This window comes from Hibiscus syriacus, unplaced genomic scaffold (genome assembly GCF_006381635.1).
Source record: "Hibiscus syriacus cultivar Baekdansim isolate YM2019G1 unplaced genomic scaffold, ASM638163v2 tig00110050_pilon, whole genome shotgun sequence".
NCBI classification, from domain to species: domain Eukaryota; kingdom Viridiplantae; phylum Streptophyta; class Magnoliopsida; order Malvales; family Malvaceae; genus Hibiscus; species Hibiscus syriacus.
The window spans coordinates 619,162-639,583 of record NW_024062576.1 but is presented as its reverse complement, the minus strand read 5'-3'; the positions used below and the strand labels follow the sequence as shown (position 1 = coordinate 639,583).

Below are 20,422 nucleotides of genomic sequence, written 5' to 3'. Positions count from 1 at the left end.
ATAAGAATATCATTTACACAATAGACAATGCATTACATTGATACATCTGAGTGCATTCAAACATGAAGTTTTACAGATCTTCGGAAGAACAAGAAGATTCATGGTAAAAAATACCTTACACAAAGAAGGTATTCAAAACCATAAATACAGGAATCATGCAAACATCTGAAGAAGAGATGGACGCAATCCACAAAAATGAGCATTATCTTCAGATTGGGTCATGTTACCCAATCAACATGTTATTTAAAAAAACAGAATAAGAAAACGATTTTCATAGTTTGTCATTTTATTTTTTTTCTAAAATGAAATTGTTGAAAAGTAAGAAAACGATTTTCTTAGTAAACTATTTCCAACAGCCTTATCTTGAGATTGGGGCATGTTACCCAATTAACATGTTATTTTGAAAAATAATGAGAAAATGATTTCCATAGTTTCTCATTCAATCTTTTCTAAAATGAAATTATTGAAAAGTAAGAAAACGATTTTCATAGTTTCTTACTTAGTAAACTATTTCCCACATCTGTAAGTCCTGCAGTGCATGATGTTTCCAAAAAGCCTTCGGGAGCTTTTTGATGTTTTCAAAGCCTTAGGGTCATCTGTAAGTCCTACAGTGCATGATGTTTCCAAAAAGCCTTCGGGAGCTTTTTGATGTTTCCAAAGCCTTAGGGTCATCTGTAAGTCCTGCAGTGCATGATGTTTCCAAAAAGCCTTCGGGAGCTTTTTGATGTTTTCAAAACCTTAGGGTCATCTGTAAGTCATGCAGTGCATGATGTTTCCAAAAAGCCTTCGGGAGCTTTTTGATGTTTTCAAAGCCTTAGGGTCATCTGTAAGTCCTACAGTGCATGATGTTTCCAAAAAGCCTTCGGGAGCTTTTTGATGTTTTCAAAGCCTTAGGGTCATCTGTAAGTCCTGCAGTGCATGATGTTTCCAAAAAGCCTTTGGGAGCTTTTTGATGTTTTCAAACCTTCGGGTCATCTGTAAGTCCTACAGTGCATGATGTTTCCAAAAAGCCTTCGGGAGCTTTTTGATGTTTTCAAAAACCTTCGGGTCATCTGTAAGCCCTTCAGTGCATGATGTTTTCAAACATTTTCATCCTACTCAATAAAGGCCAAATGAAAAAATTATTGTCTTTTTCGTCTTTACTCTATTCTTGTTAACACAAGAATGAGCAAAGAGGGGCAGTTGTAGACATTAATTTTTTCATAATAATAATTATAATTATTATTAATATAATATATTATTATTATTATTTATTATTAAATATATATATATTACAAATTACATCAGAGGCCCAATCCAGTATAGGCCCGATCAACCGGCCCAGTAACCCTAAACCCATCTAGGGTTTATATCATCACCAGCAGCCACCTCCACCTCAACCGTTGGATCTGGTGAGATCCAACAGTCCAGAAGCTTCCAGAGGAAACCCTAGGGTATCACAACCCTAGGGCCACGTCCCAGCCGCCGCTGCTTCCAGAAGACCCTAGCTATCGCCTCCAGATGTTTTCAGCCGCCCCACGTCGACGTTCCAGCTGCCGCCGCCCTCAAAGAAGCCTCCAGAAGTGCCACTGAGCCATCCACGTTTCTACCCTATGGTGAGTCACCACCATAGTTCGGTGACTCACTGAGGGCCATTCCATTACCCGGTCCGATGAACGTCTCGACAAGGCTATAAAGCCTCGGTTCGCCTGAAAACAGCGGAGGAAAGCAAGAACAGAGAACAAAAAAAAGGAAAAAAAACATAAAGCAAACCACAAAACAAAAATAGAAGAGCAAGAGAAACTTACCGGGAAAGACAACACCTCGATCGGAGTCACCACCAGCCTCCAAGCGTCACCAAAAACCTTCAAAAACCGAATGTATTTTCCTAGATTTGCTCCGATCGGGAGCCATTTAAGAGAAAGGAACTCCGGAACCGTCATTAGGACGGTCCGATCTACGTTTTGGTATAAAAATAAAATTTTCCGGCCACCGGATGCGGTGGCCGGCGGTGGGGGGCGACAGACGGCTGTCGGCCGATGACCGACTTCCCTCTGGTGAGGGAAGCTAGAGAGAAGTGAGAGAGAATTCTCTTCTCTCTCAGTTAAAGAGAAAAGAGAAATAAGAGAAATGGAAACGCTGGCCCTTCGGGCCAGCTGGAAGGGGAGTATATACCCCTTCCCAAACGATGTCATTTTGGGAAGGGGTATATCCGTAATTTCACTTTTGGCCAAACCCTTTCCGCAGCCATCTTAGTTTTGTAACATTCCATTTTAGTCACTGAAATCAAATTCTAAATGTTTTAATTTGGTCTTCTAATTTTGTTTACTTTATAATTTAATCACTAATATGTTTATATAAATATTTTAGATAAAATATGGATTTAGTCCTTTAATTTTAATAATTAATATTTTAATCCCGAGTACATATTTTTAATTTATTTTAATCTGATATTCAAATTTAATATAATTTTATTTTAGTCACCAAATTAATAAATGGATAAAATAACATGTTTAATCCCTGTAATTTTAAATAATTAATTACGAATTAGGTATTTAATTCTATTAAGTTATAATTTAGTCACTAATTTCAATTTTTATAAGTTTTATTTATTTTAAATATATAGTTTTAATTTTGTTCATTATATGTTAATTTTATATGTTTACTTTTAATTATTATTACTATTATTATTATTATTTAGCCATAAATATATATATTTATAATATTTATTTTATTTATTAAAATCTTATTTAATTACTTTTAACTTATTTTGATCTTGTTTTAATATTTATTTATTTTTCAATATTAAGAAAGGGCAGTCTTAAAATAACTGGATGTCCATTTTCTAATATTTTTAAATAAATAAATATCCTATTTTATAAATTCTATATTAATTGTTTTAATTATTTATTTATTTTTTAATATCGAGAAAAAGAGCTGTCTTAAGGCACCTAGAAGTCATTTTCTGATATTTCTAAATAAATAAATATTTTATTTATAAATATATAAATTAATATATATTTTTCATAATTATAATTTTAAAATTATAGGATTATAAATTAAATATATTTTGAATTTTTAATTTTTAATAAAAGAACTGTCTTAAGGCACCTAGAAGTCTTTTTCTGATATTTCTAAATAAATAAATATTTTATTTATAAATATATAAATTAATATATATTTTTCATAATTATAATTTTAAAATAATAGGATTATAAATTAAATATATTTTGAAGTTTTAATTTCTAATAATAAGAGACAATTTATAATTAAAAAGTACCAATTTTGGGCGTTGTAGGGTGCTAATCCTTCCTTAAACGTAACCGACCACGAATCCCTTTTTATTATTAAAAATAATGAATTTTTGGTTAAAACGCAGATCAGTTTATCTTTTAATCGATGTTTTCTTAAAAACTCTTTTAAAAGATGATTTTTTAGGTATTCGACCTACCTAACCCAAAAGGCCGATGGCGACTCCCAAAATATTTTTTTTTTAAAAATAAAAATTATTAATTTATTCACATCACTTTTCCTGCCAAGTAAAAATTCGTGTCCGGACGAAAACCGGTTACGATAGTGGTCGTGGGCGTTCTAAGGTTCAATGTCAGCTTTGTGGGAAACTTGGACATCTCGTTGATCGGTATCGCTTTGATCAATCTTTTTCAAGAGTTGGGGCAACTGTTGTAATGGGTGGTGAGTCCACTTCGATTCGGTCTCCTGGGTGAATGTTTGTGCATTCACGCAAAATTCATCGAGTAATGTGTGCTCAGGTTGCTCGTGTGTTAAGGGCACCAACTCCCATGGTACTGTTTTGATTGGTAATTCTGGTCGGGGGAGTCAAGGTGATTGCGAGCCAATCAACTCTCATGGATCTTGGTTTGTTGAATCGGGAGCCATACACCATGTCACCGCTGATGCGGCAGTTTTGGAGGATGGCGATGGTAAAGGATTACCTATTGGTCGTTCTCATTTGTCTACTTCTCGTACTCTTTCTTTAACTGATTTACTAAATGTTTCGCATATCACTAAGAATTTAATTTCGTTGTCAAAGCTGGTTAGAGATAATGCTGTGTACTTGAAATTTCTAGCGGATCGTTGCATTGTTCATGATGCTGGTTCTGGAGTTGCTTTACTTGAAAGACATGAGAAGGATGATTTATATGTTTTTGATTCGATGTTAGATATTTTGCGTGATCATGTTTTTGCTTCTAATGTTGTGAGTGTTGCTAGTGAAACTTATTATTTATGGCATAGATGATTAGGACATCGACTCATGAGGTTTTGTTGAAAGCTAGACGTTCTTGTAATGTGGGTTTCACCAATATTTTAAATAAGAGTGTTTGTGTTACATGTCAAATGAGTAAAAGTGAACGATTACCATTTGGAGATTCACATACTCAATATAGTGATCTTTTCAATTGATTTTTATTGATCTTTGGGGCTAACCTCATATATCGTTCAATGGGTTTAAGTATTATATTTCTTTTGTGGATGCATATGCTCGTCATGTGTGGGTATTCTTGCTTCGGGATAAGGCTCAAGCTTTGGAGGCTTTTTGCATGTTTCAGAAGATGGTTCAAACTCAATTTGATGATAGTATCAAAGAGGTGCAAAGTGATTGGAGTGGTGAGTTTCGGAGCTTGTCCAAAGTGCTTCAACGTGATGGTATTCTCCCCATAGGGTTACATGTACTCGTACGTCACAACAAAATGACATTGTTCAACGTACGCATCGCCACATTGTTGATAGGACTCTGATACCATATTAAATTTTAGGGTTTTTCATTATTTATGTGAACAGTACTCTACTTTTCATTAACCACAAACAAGGTTTTTAAACAGCACTTCACCAACCAGTAAATGTCAGGTGGATAACAACTCTAACAAATAAAAGAATAATTCTAGAATATGTAGGTATCATGCAAACGAGTACTCCACTCAAACCTGACGCAAATATACACACACTAATATTGAGCCTACGCAGAAACAATGCAACTAAAAGAGAACTGACATTGGTGTAGAGTCGGGCAAGACCTTCATTGCCAAGCAATGAACACGGCCATGAACAGGGATGGACCTATTATATTAATACAATTAGTGCTCCCAAAATACCATTCCTTCTATTCTGAACTCCATGACCCAATATTTCACCTACATCTGCTGTGAAAGTCCATGATCAAGTGTTGCATTGTTAAGCATTTATATTGTACGAAACAATTAAAGTTTTACATTTGATCCATCAATGCAAAAGAACAAAACTTAGAATCCGGTATTAAGCTTGTCTTTTTGTTGCATATATTTGTGTCTATCAACGGAAATGCTTCGATTGCTTCCTTTTGTGCCGGTGGAGTTTCGTATCGGTTCGTATCATTATTGACATATAATGTAAAATTGTCTCGACCAATTTGTTATTTTTAAAACTTAAGTGGAAAAAATCAAAAACTTGCTCAAATTATACTGGTCATTTGTGTAGTTTATCCTTTTTAATTTTATATATTCGTTATCCTCGGTGTCCATATCTTAATTAAATAAAAGCGAAAGTGACTAAATATTATGTTTTTAAATTCAATGAGAAAAAGTGTACAAAATTTAAACGAAAGTGATCAACTATATAATTTACCTAGAATGTATACAAGGTAATATCTATTAAGTATTTTTAACGATTTGACAATAAAAACTATTTTTTTTTTTAAATTGACAATAAACACTCGTTCCCCTAATATATGTGATGCTTGAACCTAAGACCTCAAAGGATTACAACAAACTCCTTAACCATAAAGATGACTTAGTTTGTTTTTATTTATGTCTATTTACTAGGGGTGTTCAATCGGTCTGTTTGGTTAACTGATAGAGTTTAGGGTTTAGAGAACTTTCGAAAACTTATTAACTAAATTTTTTTCGCTTTAACCGTTAATTAAAGTGAAATTTTTTCGAAAATAATTAACAGAATCAAACAAAGTTCTGTTAATCGGTCGATTAATCCAGTTAAAACCAAAATTTAAACACTCCTAAAGATATTAATATATAAATAATATATTAAAAATTAAAAAAAATGGTTAATTAACTAATTTCAAACCAAATTAACCGATAACCGAACTTTGAAAAAAATTATTAACCGTTAACCGACCGAACCTAAAATTAAACTACCGATTAACCAATAGAATTTTGATTCGATCGGTTTAATCGATTAATCGAAAATTTGAAAACCCCTATTATTTAAATATAAAATTTATTTTGTTATATGTACGTCCATTCCAAAAAATAATCCTTAATCTAAAACTATTCCTCAATCTGTGAAATATTACAATAATACAATTCACTTATTAAAGAATTAAGTTATTGTATCAAGCATCATGTTAAAAATTTCAACTATAAATACTGAACACAACTTAATTAAGCACTCTTTTACAAGCTCTTTTTTTATCTAATATTTCTAGAATTAAAATATTTATAGGGTTAATTAAGAATTAAAATTATTTTAGGGTGACAAATAGAATAAAACTTTAATATGGTTACTGAAAAATATAATTATTTGGCACATCGCTACAAGCAGCTTGAAGGTTGAATAAAACCAGAAGCAGTTCCATCAGCATAACTACATGATGCTTCAGCCGGTTTGTTCCTGTAAGTGAGCTTCACGTCCTCCAGCTTTATATCAGTGCAAGGATAGGTTGGGCTACAATCAAACTTCACTGCTACTTCCGTCGCGGATGTTCCGTGGATGTCTTGGTACGTAACATCGCTGATTTTAACACCCGAAACCTGAGACGAATGGTTTAATTAATTATTCTTCAGAGCCAGCTTGGACCAAACACGATAACTAATTCGATTGATTGACGAACCATATGTACCTGGCCGGGGCAATTCTTTTCGTCGGGGCAGTAGTGTTGATCGATGACTATCGGATTTTCGACGTCCGTCATGATTGCGTGCTGAAAAAGTATGTTCCTAGCGAAACCGGAGCTAGGTCTCCCCCATGACTTTATTCTCACACCGTTTTGAGTACCGGTAAATGTAGCGGTTTTAACTGTCACATTTCGAACACCGGGTTCTTCGGCTTCCTTCCCAAGACTCCCAATGCTGCTCCAATGTCCAACCATATTAATTCAGAGATATAGCTAAATATACAAGTGATGTTCAATCGTTAATTACCTTATCCCATGGCCAGGCCCACATGCGACGTTCTCGATCCATAGATTGTTGGTGCCGGGGCCAACCGAGACACAATCATCGCCCGTTCCGATTCTGGAGTTGAGAATGATGACATCGCTCGAGGCTTGCACGTGAATGCCGTCGGTGTTTGGGCTGTTGCCGGAGGCAGACACTCGTAAACTGTCCACTTTTACGTTGTTGCAACCATTGATGACAATATGGTACAATTGGCTGTTTACCGATGTTAATCCTCTTATTACAATGTTCATTGAATTGCTGAATACTAACGACTGCAAAGTCAAAACAATAATTTGCAAATTGTATTATATAACGTTGATTAATAGCTGATATAAATAAACCATATGCAAAACTCACCGTGGCTCCACTGGGACACCCCTTGCCTGATCTCTTGCAAGCCCACAAGCCAGTGCCTTGACCATCAAGTATCCCGCCATAAACCGAAACCCCTTTTACATGCTCAAAGAGAAGCCAGTTTCCGGTACTTCCGAGAAGGTTATAATCCGACGGAGCGACGAATGTACCGTCTATACGAAATACAATAGCATTATTCTTGCACCGTCCACGGAAAATGGCGTTGCGCAGCAAAAACCTCCCCGGCGGGACGTAAATGGTTGCTGGTTTGATCGAGCCGCAGGCCAAAGTCCATGCAGCAACCATGGCTTTGGTTGAGTCCAAATGTCCATCCGGTTTGGCTCCATAATTAAGAACATTGTACGTACTGTAAGTCAATGGAACAGCTACCCCGTATGAAGGGAAGACAAGAAGAACAAATGCAAGAAAAAGAATACAAGTGGTTGTCTGTTCCATTTTTGAGGGATGAGAAGACACAAGTGCTGAAAGGGGTATTTATAAATTAGGGTTTAGGTCTAATTTGAAATGCATGCAGAGTTGCAACTTATCATTGATTGTCGGATAAGCAAACTTGGTGACGCCGCAATGTTTGATCTGTTTTTGCCGATTACTTGGGGTTTTGTCTTTGCATGTGGCCATGCATGCATGCAGCCGTTAGCTTTTTTTTTTTTTTTTAATAGAAAAAAGTATGCATATCATGAGAACAATGCAAATCAATAACAGATTTATGAAGTAAAAATCATAATCTTGTTGAAAAGATGGATTTTTTTTTAGGAAAAGAAAGGTGATTATGTGTAAGTAATCTCCAGATAAAAAAAATGCTTACAAAATTAGTTAAACAGATCAAGAAATGAGTGATGGGCAAGTTTCAATATCATATTACGGGGATTATTATCGAAATAGCAGTTATTATATAATTATAGCAATATAGTCCGAAATTATTAGAAGATTGTGATATTCATAACGATAGTAATAGCATCCATTATGTTCACAATTATAATAAACGCAACCGTAATTTATATCCATGGATATTACTCGAATTAAGGTTTAAATATCAGACATGATTATATATCCAGCACGAATTTTACTAGATTTTAAAAGTTTTTCATATATTCAAAGGATCTTTGAAGATCATGTATCCATATCTAAGTGTCATACATGAATATCAAATGCAAATACTTCATAAAAAAATGAGAGGTCCGAACCAATAATACTATTGAAGGAGATTCAGGAGGATAAAATGATATATAATTTAGTATATATTTCCCTTTAACTGCATTAGCGTATATGTTATGTAGCCATCAAATCAAGAAAAACATATCGTAAACGATTGGTTGAAGAGATATGAGCAGAAAATAAGGAATATGAGATGGATGTTGCTTAAGATGGAAGATTCCCAGTTTTCCAGGGTGGGTTAGCTCTTAGTAGTTAAATATACGAGATAAGATTCATTCAATATATTTATATAGGGATATATTGAGAGGAATTGACCAAAACGATTATTATTTAAATCTTTTTATAATTTATATTTATATATATGATATAAGAAAACAAGGAATGGTGTTTTCATAGAGTTATCGTGAGTAGGTAGCAAAAAGCATGTGGGAGTACGCAACGGAGGGCGTCAGCATGGCTGGCACCATCGCCCACCTACCGAATTTCATGTTTCCTGCTGCTCGGTTACCTTGTGACTTGTGCACTACGCTTTGCCTTAGCTTTAAGCTTAAGAATGCGAACAACAACAATGCCTTGTTTCTATCTCATAATTCTAAACTTTAAGCTCAACAAAATTCCCACAAATGAAGTAATAGAAAAAGGGATATGCACTCCCAATTATTGCAAGAAGGCAGGCAAAGGTACCTGTTTTTAAGGATTCCATGTTTTTGTTTCTGGAACTGGAAGCATAAACATGTCATTTTAATTAATGTTCAGAAATGGGGGTTTGCTTTCAGGAATTTCACTTGTGTTGGTAGGAATACATTTGTCTGTTGATATTTCATCCTTTTTTATCAGTGTAAAAATGACTATTAGTCAATATTTTTCTCTCAGACAGATCAAATTATAAGGAGAAGATAACAGTCAAGATGGATTCCTTTCTTCAGTCAAGGATGAAGTGTATATAGTGATCGATCTTAACTGATTGTATCAAACATAGGATAATTATAGCTATTAGTAGGTTTTGCATGTTAAATAGATGTGGTAGTCAAATCTTGAATTTCGTTACGATAAGTCATGTGAGTTTGTAAAAAAACTTGTCTATGCATAATAGTTGACTCCGAAGTTATAATACTCTTATACCTGAAGAATATCGATTCCTTGAAAGTTTCGATGATCGAAAGAATTTGTCCAGAGACCTTAACCGGCAGAAGGCTGGCATTTTTTGGAGACGATCTCTAGAGGTATAACAATATGTTATAAGTTGAATTATAGTGGGATATTGTTTAGCAGATCAATCTTACAATTATTTCTTCTGCTTAATGAAAGAAATAGATAAATAAATAAATAAATTGGCCAGAAACATTACAGTGTGCTGCCTTCAAGCAAGAATGGTTTGTGTAGTAGTCTGTGAAATACATGAAAAGAATATGGATGGCATGGATTGCTAAAAAAACATAAAGAAGCCACAACAACTTTTAACAAATCAAAACCAATGGTCCCGACATCTCGAACTCCCATGCTCCTTTTAGTATTTTACATCTTCAAGTTGTGAGTAAAAATGGAATGGAATTTAGTCAGGCTCCCCTCCAGTTGTTGCCTATATATGTTCCTACAGACACTCGCTTCTAGTAGCTTCAAAGGCTTTAATGTCAGTGCCTCGAATCGTCGTTCGACTCCGAGGTGCTGTTGTGCTTCCTAAGACTACCTCCTCCTTGGCTTTTCTTGTTTGTGTTTGATTTCGAGCCGATGCGGACCGTCTTTGCCGAGAAGCAGTGACGCACGCGGACATGATGGCTTTTCGTTTCTGTCGAACAACTCCCATATGTGACCACTGTCAATACCACCTCCTTATCCCGGGTGTCTTCACACCACCAGTTCTGCGGGATGCCATCGACAAGATCCTCGAGTGTATGGAATTCCTCGTGATGGACTGCGACCTCAGCAAACGAATCTGGTTTGACTATGCCAGAAGCTGGTGTAACCTATGTCAAAAACAGCATCACACAGTTCACAAGTCTATATGACATAACAGAGTACACTCCACTGTAGGCTTGGGATTAGTTGCAGATACCTCGAGCCAGCGCGGGAAGCCGAAGGCGCCTCTCGGATGGTACTCGACTACATCCTCCTCATCCTTGGCGGTGGACTGACCATCACAAAGGATTCTATATAAAGCTTTATCCTTGTCGCATTTGTTTGTGATTCGGAGGATCGATGTGTCTTGGTTTTGCAGGACGATGTTGTTGGTGCTAATAACTGTTTCCGGAACGAAACGTAATCCGTCGAGTATAGCCTTAATTTTCCGATTCGACTGCATCACTTCCCCGAATGCATGTCTCCTTACTGATCTATCTACATGCGCAACTGTAATATGGAATTTGCACCTTACAGGTTTATGGTCGCTCTCGGTAACGTCCATGCAAGCCTCGTACCTGATCATTACACATTCATTGCAGTTGCACATCAGAAAGATCCATAAGCAGCGGCACAACATAACACTTTGTGAACATACTTACAGTATAATGGAGGAAACTATAGGACACTCTAAACTGCACTCGCCCGTCGGTCCGGCCCTGTTATCACGATATATCACTCGGTCACACCATGCAGGAATACGCTTCTTTTCTCCCGAATCATAACCTTAAATGATATAACAAAGTGATTGAATTATGTAAGTCAAGCCGATAGAAACCGAGAAATCAAGGTTGTTGTATGTACCTGCCAAGCCTGGGCGGTGCCTTTCGAACTTGTAGGTCGGAGGGAATCGGATAATGGCCTCATGCATTCCTTGGAAAACCTTACCGGCTTTCATCTCCGCCCTGAGCTGATCCTTTTCTCGAAGCCAATCGAAGCATCTTTGAGAAACAAAGTCCCTAGCTTCATCATAAGATATACCAAAGAGGCGGTAGTTAAAATCGCCACAAAAGACAACCATGTCTGCTTCTGCTAAATCAAGCTTTGTTTCTTCAGTGTTAGCACCAGCAGGCTGTTGAAAATGCAGTAGTACTTGTGATCTCAAAGCAGCTAAGTACTTAGGGAAGGTAAACTAAGATATATATGATAAAGATATCGAATGGAATCAAGCAGAGCGAGGGTATACATTATTGACCCGAGCCGTTTGAACAGAAGCTGATGCTCCAGCTGCAACACAGAGCACGAGTGGCAAGCCAGAAGAATAAAGCAGCCAAAATAAATATGTGCAGAACGCAAGAGAGCAACAGAAAAACAGTAATCGCACCATACCAGCTGCATTATTGAGTAGATTTGACGACCGGGTGAAGGCCATATTTCGAAAGATATGATCAAAGTCGGCATTTCGTCGGTTTACTGCCTCCAAGTGTGCAGCTAAGTGACAGTTAACAAAGCATATTAACCGGTCATGCACTCTGATCCTCAAACCTACACCTCCCTGCAGTTGCAGACGCATTAATTCCTATGTTCTAAACCATGAAAATCAAAGTTATCAAAGTGGAAAAAAACCTTATTGCCGATAGCTCGACCAAAGCCACATGGGACCGCCGCAGCATCGATGTCCCCAACATGCATTCTAAGATTCTTCCTTACCCTATATATAGAAGATAAAGATAGCTTCATTAAATCGAATTCGACAAATGTTATGTTGAGGTAAATGGCCACTTACCAAAGAGAAATCAGTAGTCCTGCAAGCTGCCTAGAACCCATTCGTTCAAATGTTGTGTTTTCATCTAAGGCCTTTCCAATTGTGTCAAGCCACCAATGCCCAATAGAACTCCCTTCAAGTCCTACCTACACTTAGATACAAGAGGTTAACGAGCAGACCTCATTTTGTCAAATAAGAACATTTTCGACGGCATGGTATCGTATTATATGATGTTATAGATCTTACGGTTTCTTTAGCTGCAGACATTGCGAGAAAACCAGCACCCATTTCCACTTCTTGTAAGCCAACAACAACAATGCCAACATCTGATGCAACAGAACCCAACCATGACATAAGTGACTCCTGAGAGGCTCTTCCTTGACCGACATTCCATGTTCCAACAAGCATCCTTATGTTGTCTTGTCTCGAGTAGATGTGTTCTTTTTCCGATAGTTCTTGTCGAAATATGCCATCGATTGGCCCCGGAGATGAGACGTTCCATCCCCGTATACCACCGTGCGTAGCCAAGCTGAAGATGTATTTGTTGCTGGTTGTTAATTTTATGACTGGACCATTGTGAGCTATCCATCCTGCAACCAGGTTCCCCTCAAGATCCATCACCTGGACCATCCCACTAACATAGCCTACATAAATCCGTGTTCCGAAAACACAAAAGCATTGTACTGCACAAGGGTGGTGGCTAACATCTTGCAACCGAGTTCCATTCCCATCCCACTGCACAAGTAGGCCATTCGTACATCCACTCCATATGCTCCCATCCGGAGCAAGCACTAGCGCTTCGGTCCTCTTATTGTCTTCCGCAAACGCTCCGGCTCCTCTCGTTGCCACCCTACGGACGGCGTCCGCCGCTCCCATTATAGCATTTCGGGAACGTTGCAAAAAGCCTCCGGACTTCTCCTTTTTCGTACCGGAAACAACTTTCACCTTCACCTCATCTTCCACGACGCCCTGTTGATCTTGCGATGGTATGTCAACACGATTTTCAATCTGACCATCGATGTTAAAGACTTTGAGAAGATCCTTGGTTCGAGCATCCCTGCAGATCAAGTAAACTCAACAATGGAAATCGAAAAGCATGTTATAAATGCATATCATAGGCCAAACCAAACGTACCATAGAGAGAAGGAAAGAGGCTGAACACACCAAACTTTGGCTCTTACATGATCAGAAACCAAGTACTTGATGTCGGAGGAAGAGAGATTACAGTTGCCATTAACAGTAACTTGGCTCCTGAGGTCAATGAATGCCCTTTCTACCAATAAAGCAGCCATGTGTTTCTCCTCTGGTCTAAGAGAAAGAGATTTTTCAATGGATTCCCATGGCCAAATCTTAATAACGCCGCCTTCTCCACCTGACCACAAGTCACCTGCAACAAAGCATGATGCTTAAATGTTGTATTTTTTTTGTAATATAGAGGAGGAAAAGCTTAATCTCTTGATTAATATAACATAGTTTACCATAGGAGCTCATGACAATGGAAAGAACTGAACCACGATGCGCCTGCCATGACAAGCCTTCTTTGAACGGAGTAGTATCATCTGTAGGAAGATCCATCTTCCACGACCGGATTTTGCCATCCTTGTGGCCACTCCAAACCAATTTGTTTCCACCGTCGACCAGCAAACAGATTGTGGGTGGAGTGTTGGCGGACTCTTGAAAAGGCGCGGCGTCTTCGTCGCCTCTTCGAACTTTGGAACCGAAGCCAGGCTGATAAGCATCCTCGAACCTCCAGAATCGAACCCCGCTCTCTTGGCCTGCCCAAAGCTGAGTATCGGTACAAGCAATGTTCCTCAAGAACTTTCCTACTTGAGTCTCCCTTAGAGGATGCGGTCTAAGCTCCAAGCAAGGTGGGCGCCTGGGATGAACGGTGGCACGCATTGGGACCTTGAAAATACCGGTGCCACCTCCGGAACCAATGAACTCCGGAAGAGGATGGAAAGGCTGGAAAGTCTGGGAATCATCGACGGTAGCACAACTGCCTTCCAAGGACAAGTTCTTGTCGAGCCTTTCCCTTTGAGAATGACTAGTGATAATATATTCTTCACCAGAGGCATTGGGAGCATTGTTGGAAGTGGAGTGATTGAAGAACTCGTCGTCGGAAGACTCGTCGTTGAAGTAGTCCGGCGGCTTGGAGATTTCATCGAGGCTGTGCTTACGGACATGACGGTGACGCTTGTAGGCGGAGTTGGCACGTAGCTGCTGGCTGTAGGAATGGATCTTCCGTTGGGGAGGCGGGACGGAGCTGAGGCCGGCGAGGGCATCTCGGTCCTTATCGTCGTCATGGATGGTATGTTCATCCATAATTAAACAAAAAAATGATCTGTGGTTTAGCAGTAGTAGATATGTTGATGAAAAAAGATGGAGGGAGAATTAATTCGGATCAGGAAGACAAAAAAATGAAAGATGAAAAGCGCAAAGTGTAGGGAGACACCGGAAAGGGAGGATGGATCTCGTTAAGTGAGAGCGAAGGGTGAGGCGATTGAGGCGGGACATTTCTATTTATGAAATCAGATAATTAAGGACACTACAAAGAATGTTTCTTCATTTCTTGCCTTTCTTTTACCTGCAATATCTCCATCTGCATGCATTCTTTTGCCTTGTCAAATATCTCCATTTGCTTCATCTCCTGTCATGGATCTTAATATTTCCATCATCCTTTGTTTTATATGTTGTTTTTTTTGTTGGACTTTCATATTCATCTTGTACTTCATCACTTACAGCAAATCGACTTTCATATTCATATTTTTAAAATCACAATCTAATTATTTAATTAAAGTATTTAGACAAATAAATTATTTTATCGTTAAAATTAAAATACATATCCAATGTGACATAGTATACTAATCATTTAAGTTCATAATTTTTTTTTTTACATTTTATGAATTTAATCTTAATTTAAAACAATATAATGTATTTAACATTTCTAATTTGCATGAACCAATGATCTCAATGGTTAAAGGATTATTGTTATCTCCAGGGCCAGCCCAATACATGTGCCTGATGGGCGACGGCTCAGGGCAGCATGTAGGGTCGGGACATCAGTTTCTAATATTTAACAAGCATGCAAGTATGATATCTTGACTGTATTTTAAATAAACGACAAATAATATGCCGCCCTAATAAATCAAACAGTTTGCTACCATCTGCAAGAAATACCTAACAGACAATGCATCACATATAGGCCACAAAAGATGCAGGTTACATTATAGAGCTCAATTAGTTTTCTAGTCACTTGAACTTAAGACATCTAACCCTTTTCCGAAAAAATAAAAACATGATGCATGCTATGATATTATTAAAGTGGACGATGCCGAAGTGGTGACAACCGCAGCAGAGGCGCCAGTACCTGTGAAGAGACGGAGGCCAAGAGAAAGGAAGGTTCCCGCTACTCCATTTTCTAGAGCATTTGGGTAAATTGTGTGTATTTCTTTTAATGTTTTATCATTTATTGCTATTGCTAAATTATTTGTTCCTTTTTTGCTACTTTTCTAACTAGTTATTTGTTTAACATCAAAAGCTTTCTTCATTAGGAGTTGGTCTTGCTTGGGGAACAGTTCAGGAATATGCCAAGAGGCTTGTTTATGGTTCTCCAAACTCAAATGAAAAGCAGTCTGCTGTTTCACCGTTCTTGTCCGAAAAAAATTATCATCCTTGTTTTTAACTCTAGACGTGAATTCAAGTTGAATTCACAGTAAAATGATTGGCTTTTGTGGAGAAAGAACAGAACTTGTCATATCATATAATTCCTTCCTATGTTTTGTCTACTATACGGTAAGGGCATAAAATTATTATCTCGCCCAGGGCATTAAAATTCATTGGACCGGCCCTGGTTATCTCTTGATGTCTTGGATTTGAACACCGCATATGCATAGGTGTACTAGTATTTATTGTCAAATGGTTGAGACTTCTTTAAACAAATATTACATTGTATTAAAAAATCCACAAATTTACTAATTTATTGAGTGCTTTGAAATAAGATCAAATTTATAGAATGTATAAATTTTGAAGGCTAAAATTGTTATTCTACAAGATCGTATCGTTAATCAAATTAATATTTAACGATCAATGACATATTTATAATAGTACTTTCATTGAATAACTAAATTGTAACTTTTAAAGAAAAATAATGACCTGTTTATAACCGAACTAATAATTGAATGACCTAGAGTTTATTATATCCTTTAAAAGTAACAAATAAAATAGAAAAGGTGACCATAACCAACTTGAATATGGAACTTTTAATACAAATGAGAGCTAAATGTAAAAGATCTGTAATCCACCAATAGAAATAAAATAAACAGGATTATTTCATATTACAAAAGAAAATACAAGATTTTAAACAATGTAGTAACATGAACTATCATGTGCAAAGTGTTCCGGTTCAGATGAACATTGCAAATGAAATTAATTACCCTTGATCTTGAGCCAACGACCGTTATCACAATTCATAGGGAGGACTTGCCTGCAGCTCTTTTCCATCTTCCAAGCTTCTCTCTTCCCTGATCAACAAGGTACTCTCATTTCCTTGGGCCACATGCACCGGGCCGTCTTTGAATGCCTACTGACTTTCAAGGATTTTTCATCGGAATATATGCCACCCCAGGTTCAAACCCAAGACCGAATTCAAGACCCCAGGTTTGAACGTGGAGAGGCGCATATTCGGGTGACAATCTCTCCAAGAACTGGGTTAGGAATCCAAAGAGGACAATACTGACTTATAGGCACGACATCACCAAAGAAGATGAGAGAACCTTGTTTGTCGGCTGGTCTTAACAAAGTCCATTTTCCTTTTCCTCCTCCATCTTCCATTTTTCTCTCTTTACTTTTATTCACCAGAGATACAAGATGCTCGATCGGAAAATCTAATATAAACCATTTCCCTTCCGAAGTTATAGAGAAATGATATTGAACATCCAAAAAGCCTCAAGTCAAGTCTAATAAAAAAAACACCAGTCCAAATGGACTTAAATCAATCAAAGAAATTATTTAGCCTATAAATCCCTTATAGCGTTTATTTTTTTCCCTTCAAAAAAGAAGAGAGAGAACTGATTTTCTTTTGACAAATATGAATGACGACCCATAAATGTGTCTTATTTCTATTCAAAAAGGTATAGAAGAGAAAAAAATCAACCAGTCTACAAGAAGACTAGTTAGCGGTAGCCTTAAGTATATACTTTATAATGGCGTTGCATAAGGATTGATCAACAAAGTCCCCATCCTCACCTCCGCTAAAGGTGTTATCTTATATACTGTGGAACCATCTAACTGGTTTATTCAGCGTCGGAGCCACATATAGTTGAGGGTGGGAAATCCGAATTTTCTTCGGTTAGTTCCTTATTTTACTGATGGTACCCAACCTGAAATTTTATATGTGCCTACCCCATTCAAAAATTGTGTTGTTACTTGTTAGCATGTGTGTCTACCCTAAAAAATATTTCTGGATCTACCATTGGGTTTGTTACTGTTCTTTTTTTTTATAAGAATGAAAGGCCTCGTTAAAAACCCCCTTCTTGATTAATGGAGTTTTAGATTAAACTCTTTAATCAACGGAAAGAGGAAAAGAGTGTCTTATAACTTTTATTGATACTGAAAAATTACATAAGATTTAACAATTACACTAAAATTCAGTACATAAAACTTAAACACTCCAACTGCCATAAAAATCTTCTCACTGGACCAAAAAAGCCACAGTTGAACCTATACAGTCAACCTATCCCTTTCTTTGCTAAATTGTCTGCCTCTCCATTGCACGCCCTTGGAATTAACCTCACTGAATGAACCTTTCCCGTGATAAGAGTAGAAATCTGATAAACTAGATGCAATAAAAAACTGGAGCCAAAACCGGGGACTGAATCCATTCCACTGCAGACGAACAATCACTCTCAACGATCAACCTACCAGCAGACTCCAACGTGATGACAAAAAAATTTCAATGCCTCTTTTTATAGCTTTTAATTCAGCAAGTGGAGGAGTTCCTTGACCAACATTCTCTGAAAAAATCAAAAGGTACAGCAATTCCAATCTCTTAATATACCTCCAATTCCTCCACCCGAACCATCAAGCCTAACAGCTCCGTCGACATTCAAATTGTAATATTCAGTGCACGTTATTCAAATTCGAATTACAGCTTCATATGAGGTACAGTATAGCTTTTGCAACCTCAGACAGAGAAGTTTTTTGAGTAAAAAGTAGAAACAAGTTAACATACCTTTCTACCTTTGATGGCCAATTCATTATCAACAATGGATATTGCCTTAAACCCCATTGGATGCAACACCTCTTCATAGCTGCATGATTACAAAGTTCCCAACAGATTGAGATGGACCACAATATTTGTGTGTGTGTATATATGCCCCTATTCAATCAAGATTTTACTAGCAATGGCGCGGAAACAGAATTAGAAAATACTTCTAACGTAATCTGGATAAAAGAAGGGGAAAAGGTGGCAGAAAACTACTCTTCAATTGCTACTTTATAAGGAGGTCCACCAGCATGATCGTCCATCTGCCATCAAGGAATTATATTTTTTACTTTCAGCAACACTATAAAGAGTAGAAGAGCAAAACTACACTTCAATTACCATAAATTGTGCAGAATGATTTTTTTACAGCAATAGCTACTTATAATTGATAAAGAAGAACTGAACTGAAAAACAATGGTCCCTCAATGAGGAGATGAGGAAAGGGAAGAACTCATAAAACCACACAAAAAAACACTTACTGGAAACATCAATGAAATAAGCTCTCCGTCTGGTTTTAGGAGGTTATGAACTTGCTGCGCCCATGCTGGTCTCATATCAGGCTCAATGGCACAAAAAAAAACTGCAAATTCATAAGATTGTGGTGATCGAGAGATTTTCCTAATGGGATAGGTGCCCTCTTAAAGATGACCTACGTGTAATCAAAAATAAGATCAAACAAATCTGTTGGGCGCCAGGAGAAAAAATCTTCCTTCAAGAAAGTAAAATAATCTGCATTTGGTACCGAGCAAGACATCTATATTGCCAACCAAACATAACATTAAAATAAGCAATTCTCCAGAAAGACTAAAACTAGCAAAAATAACTAAAATCAGAGCAACTGATACCATTCTAAGGAACTTGTTAAAGTGGGAGGAGTGCAAACAGGGATGGACCGAGGGGGTGCTAGGGACGGTTGCACCGTGGAAATTTCAAATTCCTATATAATTTCTCACCCCCTTAAATTTTGTAATTTCGTACCCTCTAAATTTCTTATATACTTCCGAAAGGTTTGCACCCCGACGTAAAATTTGCATCCGTCCCTGAACGCGCAGACCTCACTAACCTGCTTTGCTTTCTTTAAACACTCCTCTGATATGTCCAGACCAACAACATAGCGTCCAGGGCATGCCATTGCCACCACATCATAGCCCTGCATATTTTGAGCAATACTTGATTTCCATTTAAATCAGTTAAGAAACATTAGACATAATTTCAACAATTGATTGCGAATAAGTAAAGGCCGCACTGATTTTCATAGTGCACGAAGCTGTTTTTTAAGCAATAAGGCACATCCAGGGACGAGAATTACAACTTACGGTGCCACATCCAGGGACGAGAGCCCTGCCCATGATGAGTGATTCAGTGTCACGCAGATGTAGAATAACAGGCGTAGGGCTACCTAAATCCCAAGGGGTGACTCTCTGCTTCCAGGACTCTTCCCAACCAGCTAAAGATTAAGAGGAAAGATAATCATGAAATGGAGTAGAAAAGCATCATACAATTACCAGAACCCATGTAGAAAAACTAGTCTAACATAAAAGCAAAACCCATAATTGCTTCGAAAAAAAGATTTGAGAGAATACCTATTACCTATTTACCTATACAAATAACAAACGTGTGAGTGATTGTTGGGGGTTTAAAAGGATAATTACCAGACGTGTCGGTTTCAATTAGTTGTTTGAGTTTTTGAACGCGAGGGTCGGATTCGACACTGCTGTTAGTAGTGCGGCGTTGGTGGTGATGATGGTGGCGGTGGTGGTGGCTTTTGTCCATGGCAAGGGTTGCTCCGAGAGGGGGTGGACGGAACTGCCAGATTACGAATCCGTAGGGCGAACGATAGAGACCGCCGCATGACAGACAGACCTCCAAGTCAATGCCAGA

At 37.6% G+C, this 20,422-nt stretch overlaps 3 protein-coding genes across 3 annotated transcripts; all 3 read right to left on the bottom strand.

The window, feature by feature from the left end:
* Positions 1-1,650: 1,650 nt before the first annotated feature.
* On the bottom strand, positions 1,651-20,417 carry LOC120214049 (probable thiol methyltransferase 2). Its single transcript, XM_039212046.1, has 10 exons — positions 20,194-20,417; positions 19,858-19,988; positions 19,605-19,691; positions 19,195-19,295; positions 19,021-19,120; positions 18,758-18,804; positions 18,509-18,587; positions 16,724-16,799; positions 2,024-2,028; positions 1,651-1,688 (listed from the first exon to the last, which is right to left on the bottom strand). The coding sequence occupies exons 1-8, from the start codon at positions 20,312-20,314 to the stop codon at positions 16,746-16,748; spliced, it is 720 nt and encodes a 239-aa protein (XP_039067977.1). The 5' UTR covers positions 20,315-20,417; the 3' UTR covers positions 1,651-1,688; positions 2,024-2,028; positions 16,724-16,745.
* On the bottom strand, positions 6,522-7,958 carry LOC120214046 (polygalacturonase-like). Its single transcript, XM_039212044.1, has 4 exons — positions 7,506-7,958; positions 7,131-7,420; positions 6,830-7,058; positions 6,522-6,740 (listed from the first exon to the last, which is right to left on the bottom strand). The coding sequence occupies exons 1-4, from the start codon at positions 7,956-7,958 to the stop codon at positions 6,522-6,524; spliced, it is 1,191 nt and encodes a 396-aa protein (XP_039067975.1).
* Positions 11,173-14,636, bottom strand: LOC120214045 (type I inositol polyphosphate 5-phosphatase 12-like). Its single transcript, XM_039212043.1, has 10 exons — positions 14,346-14,636; positions 13,758-14,279; positions 13,414-13,666; positions 12,526-13,336; positions 12,301-12,425; positions 12,141-12,225; positions 11,904-12,069; positions 11,761-11,801; positions 11,379-11,646; positions 11,173-11,300 (listed from the first exon to the last, which is right to left on the bottom strand). Exons 1-10 carry the CDS (start codon positions 14,599-14,601, stop codon positions 11,173-11,175), a joined length of 2,655 nt encoding a protein of 884 aa, XP_039067974.1. The 5' UTR covers positions 14,602-14,636.
* Positions 20,418-20,422: the final 5 nt, after the last annotated feature.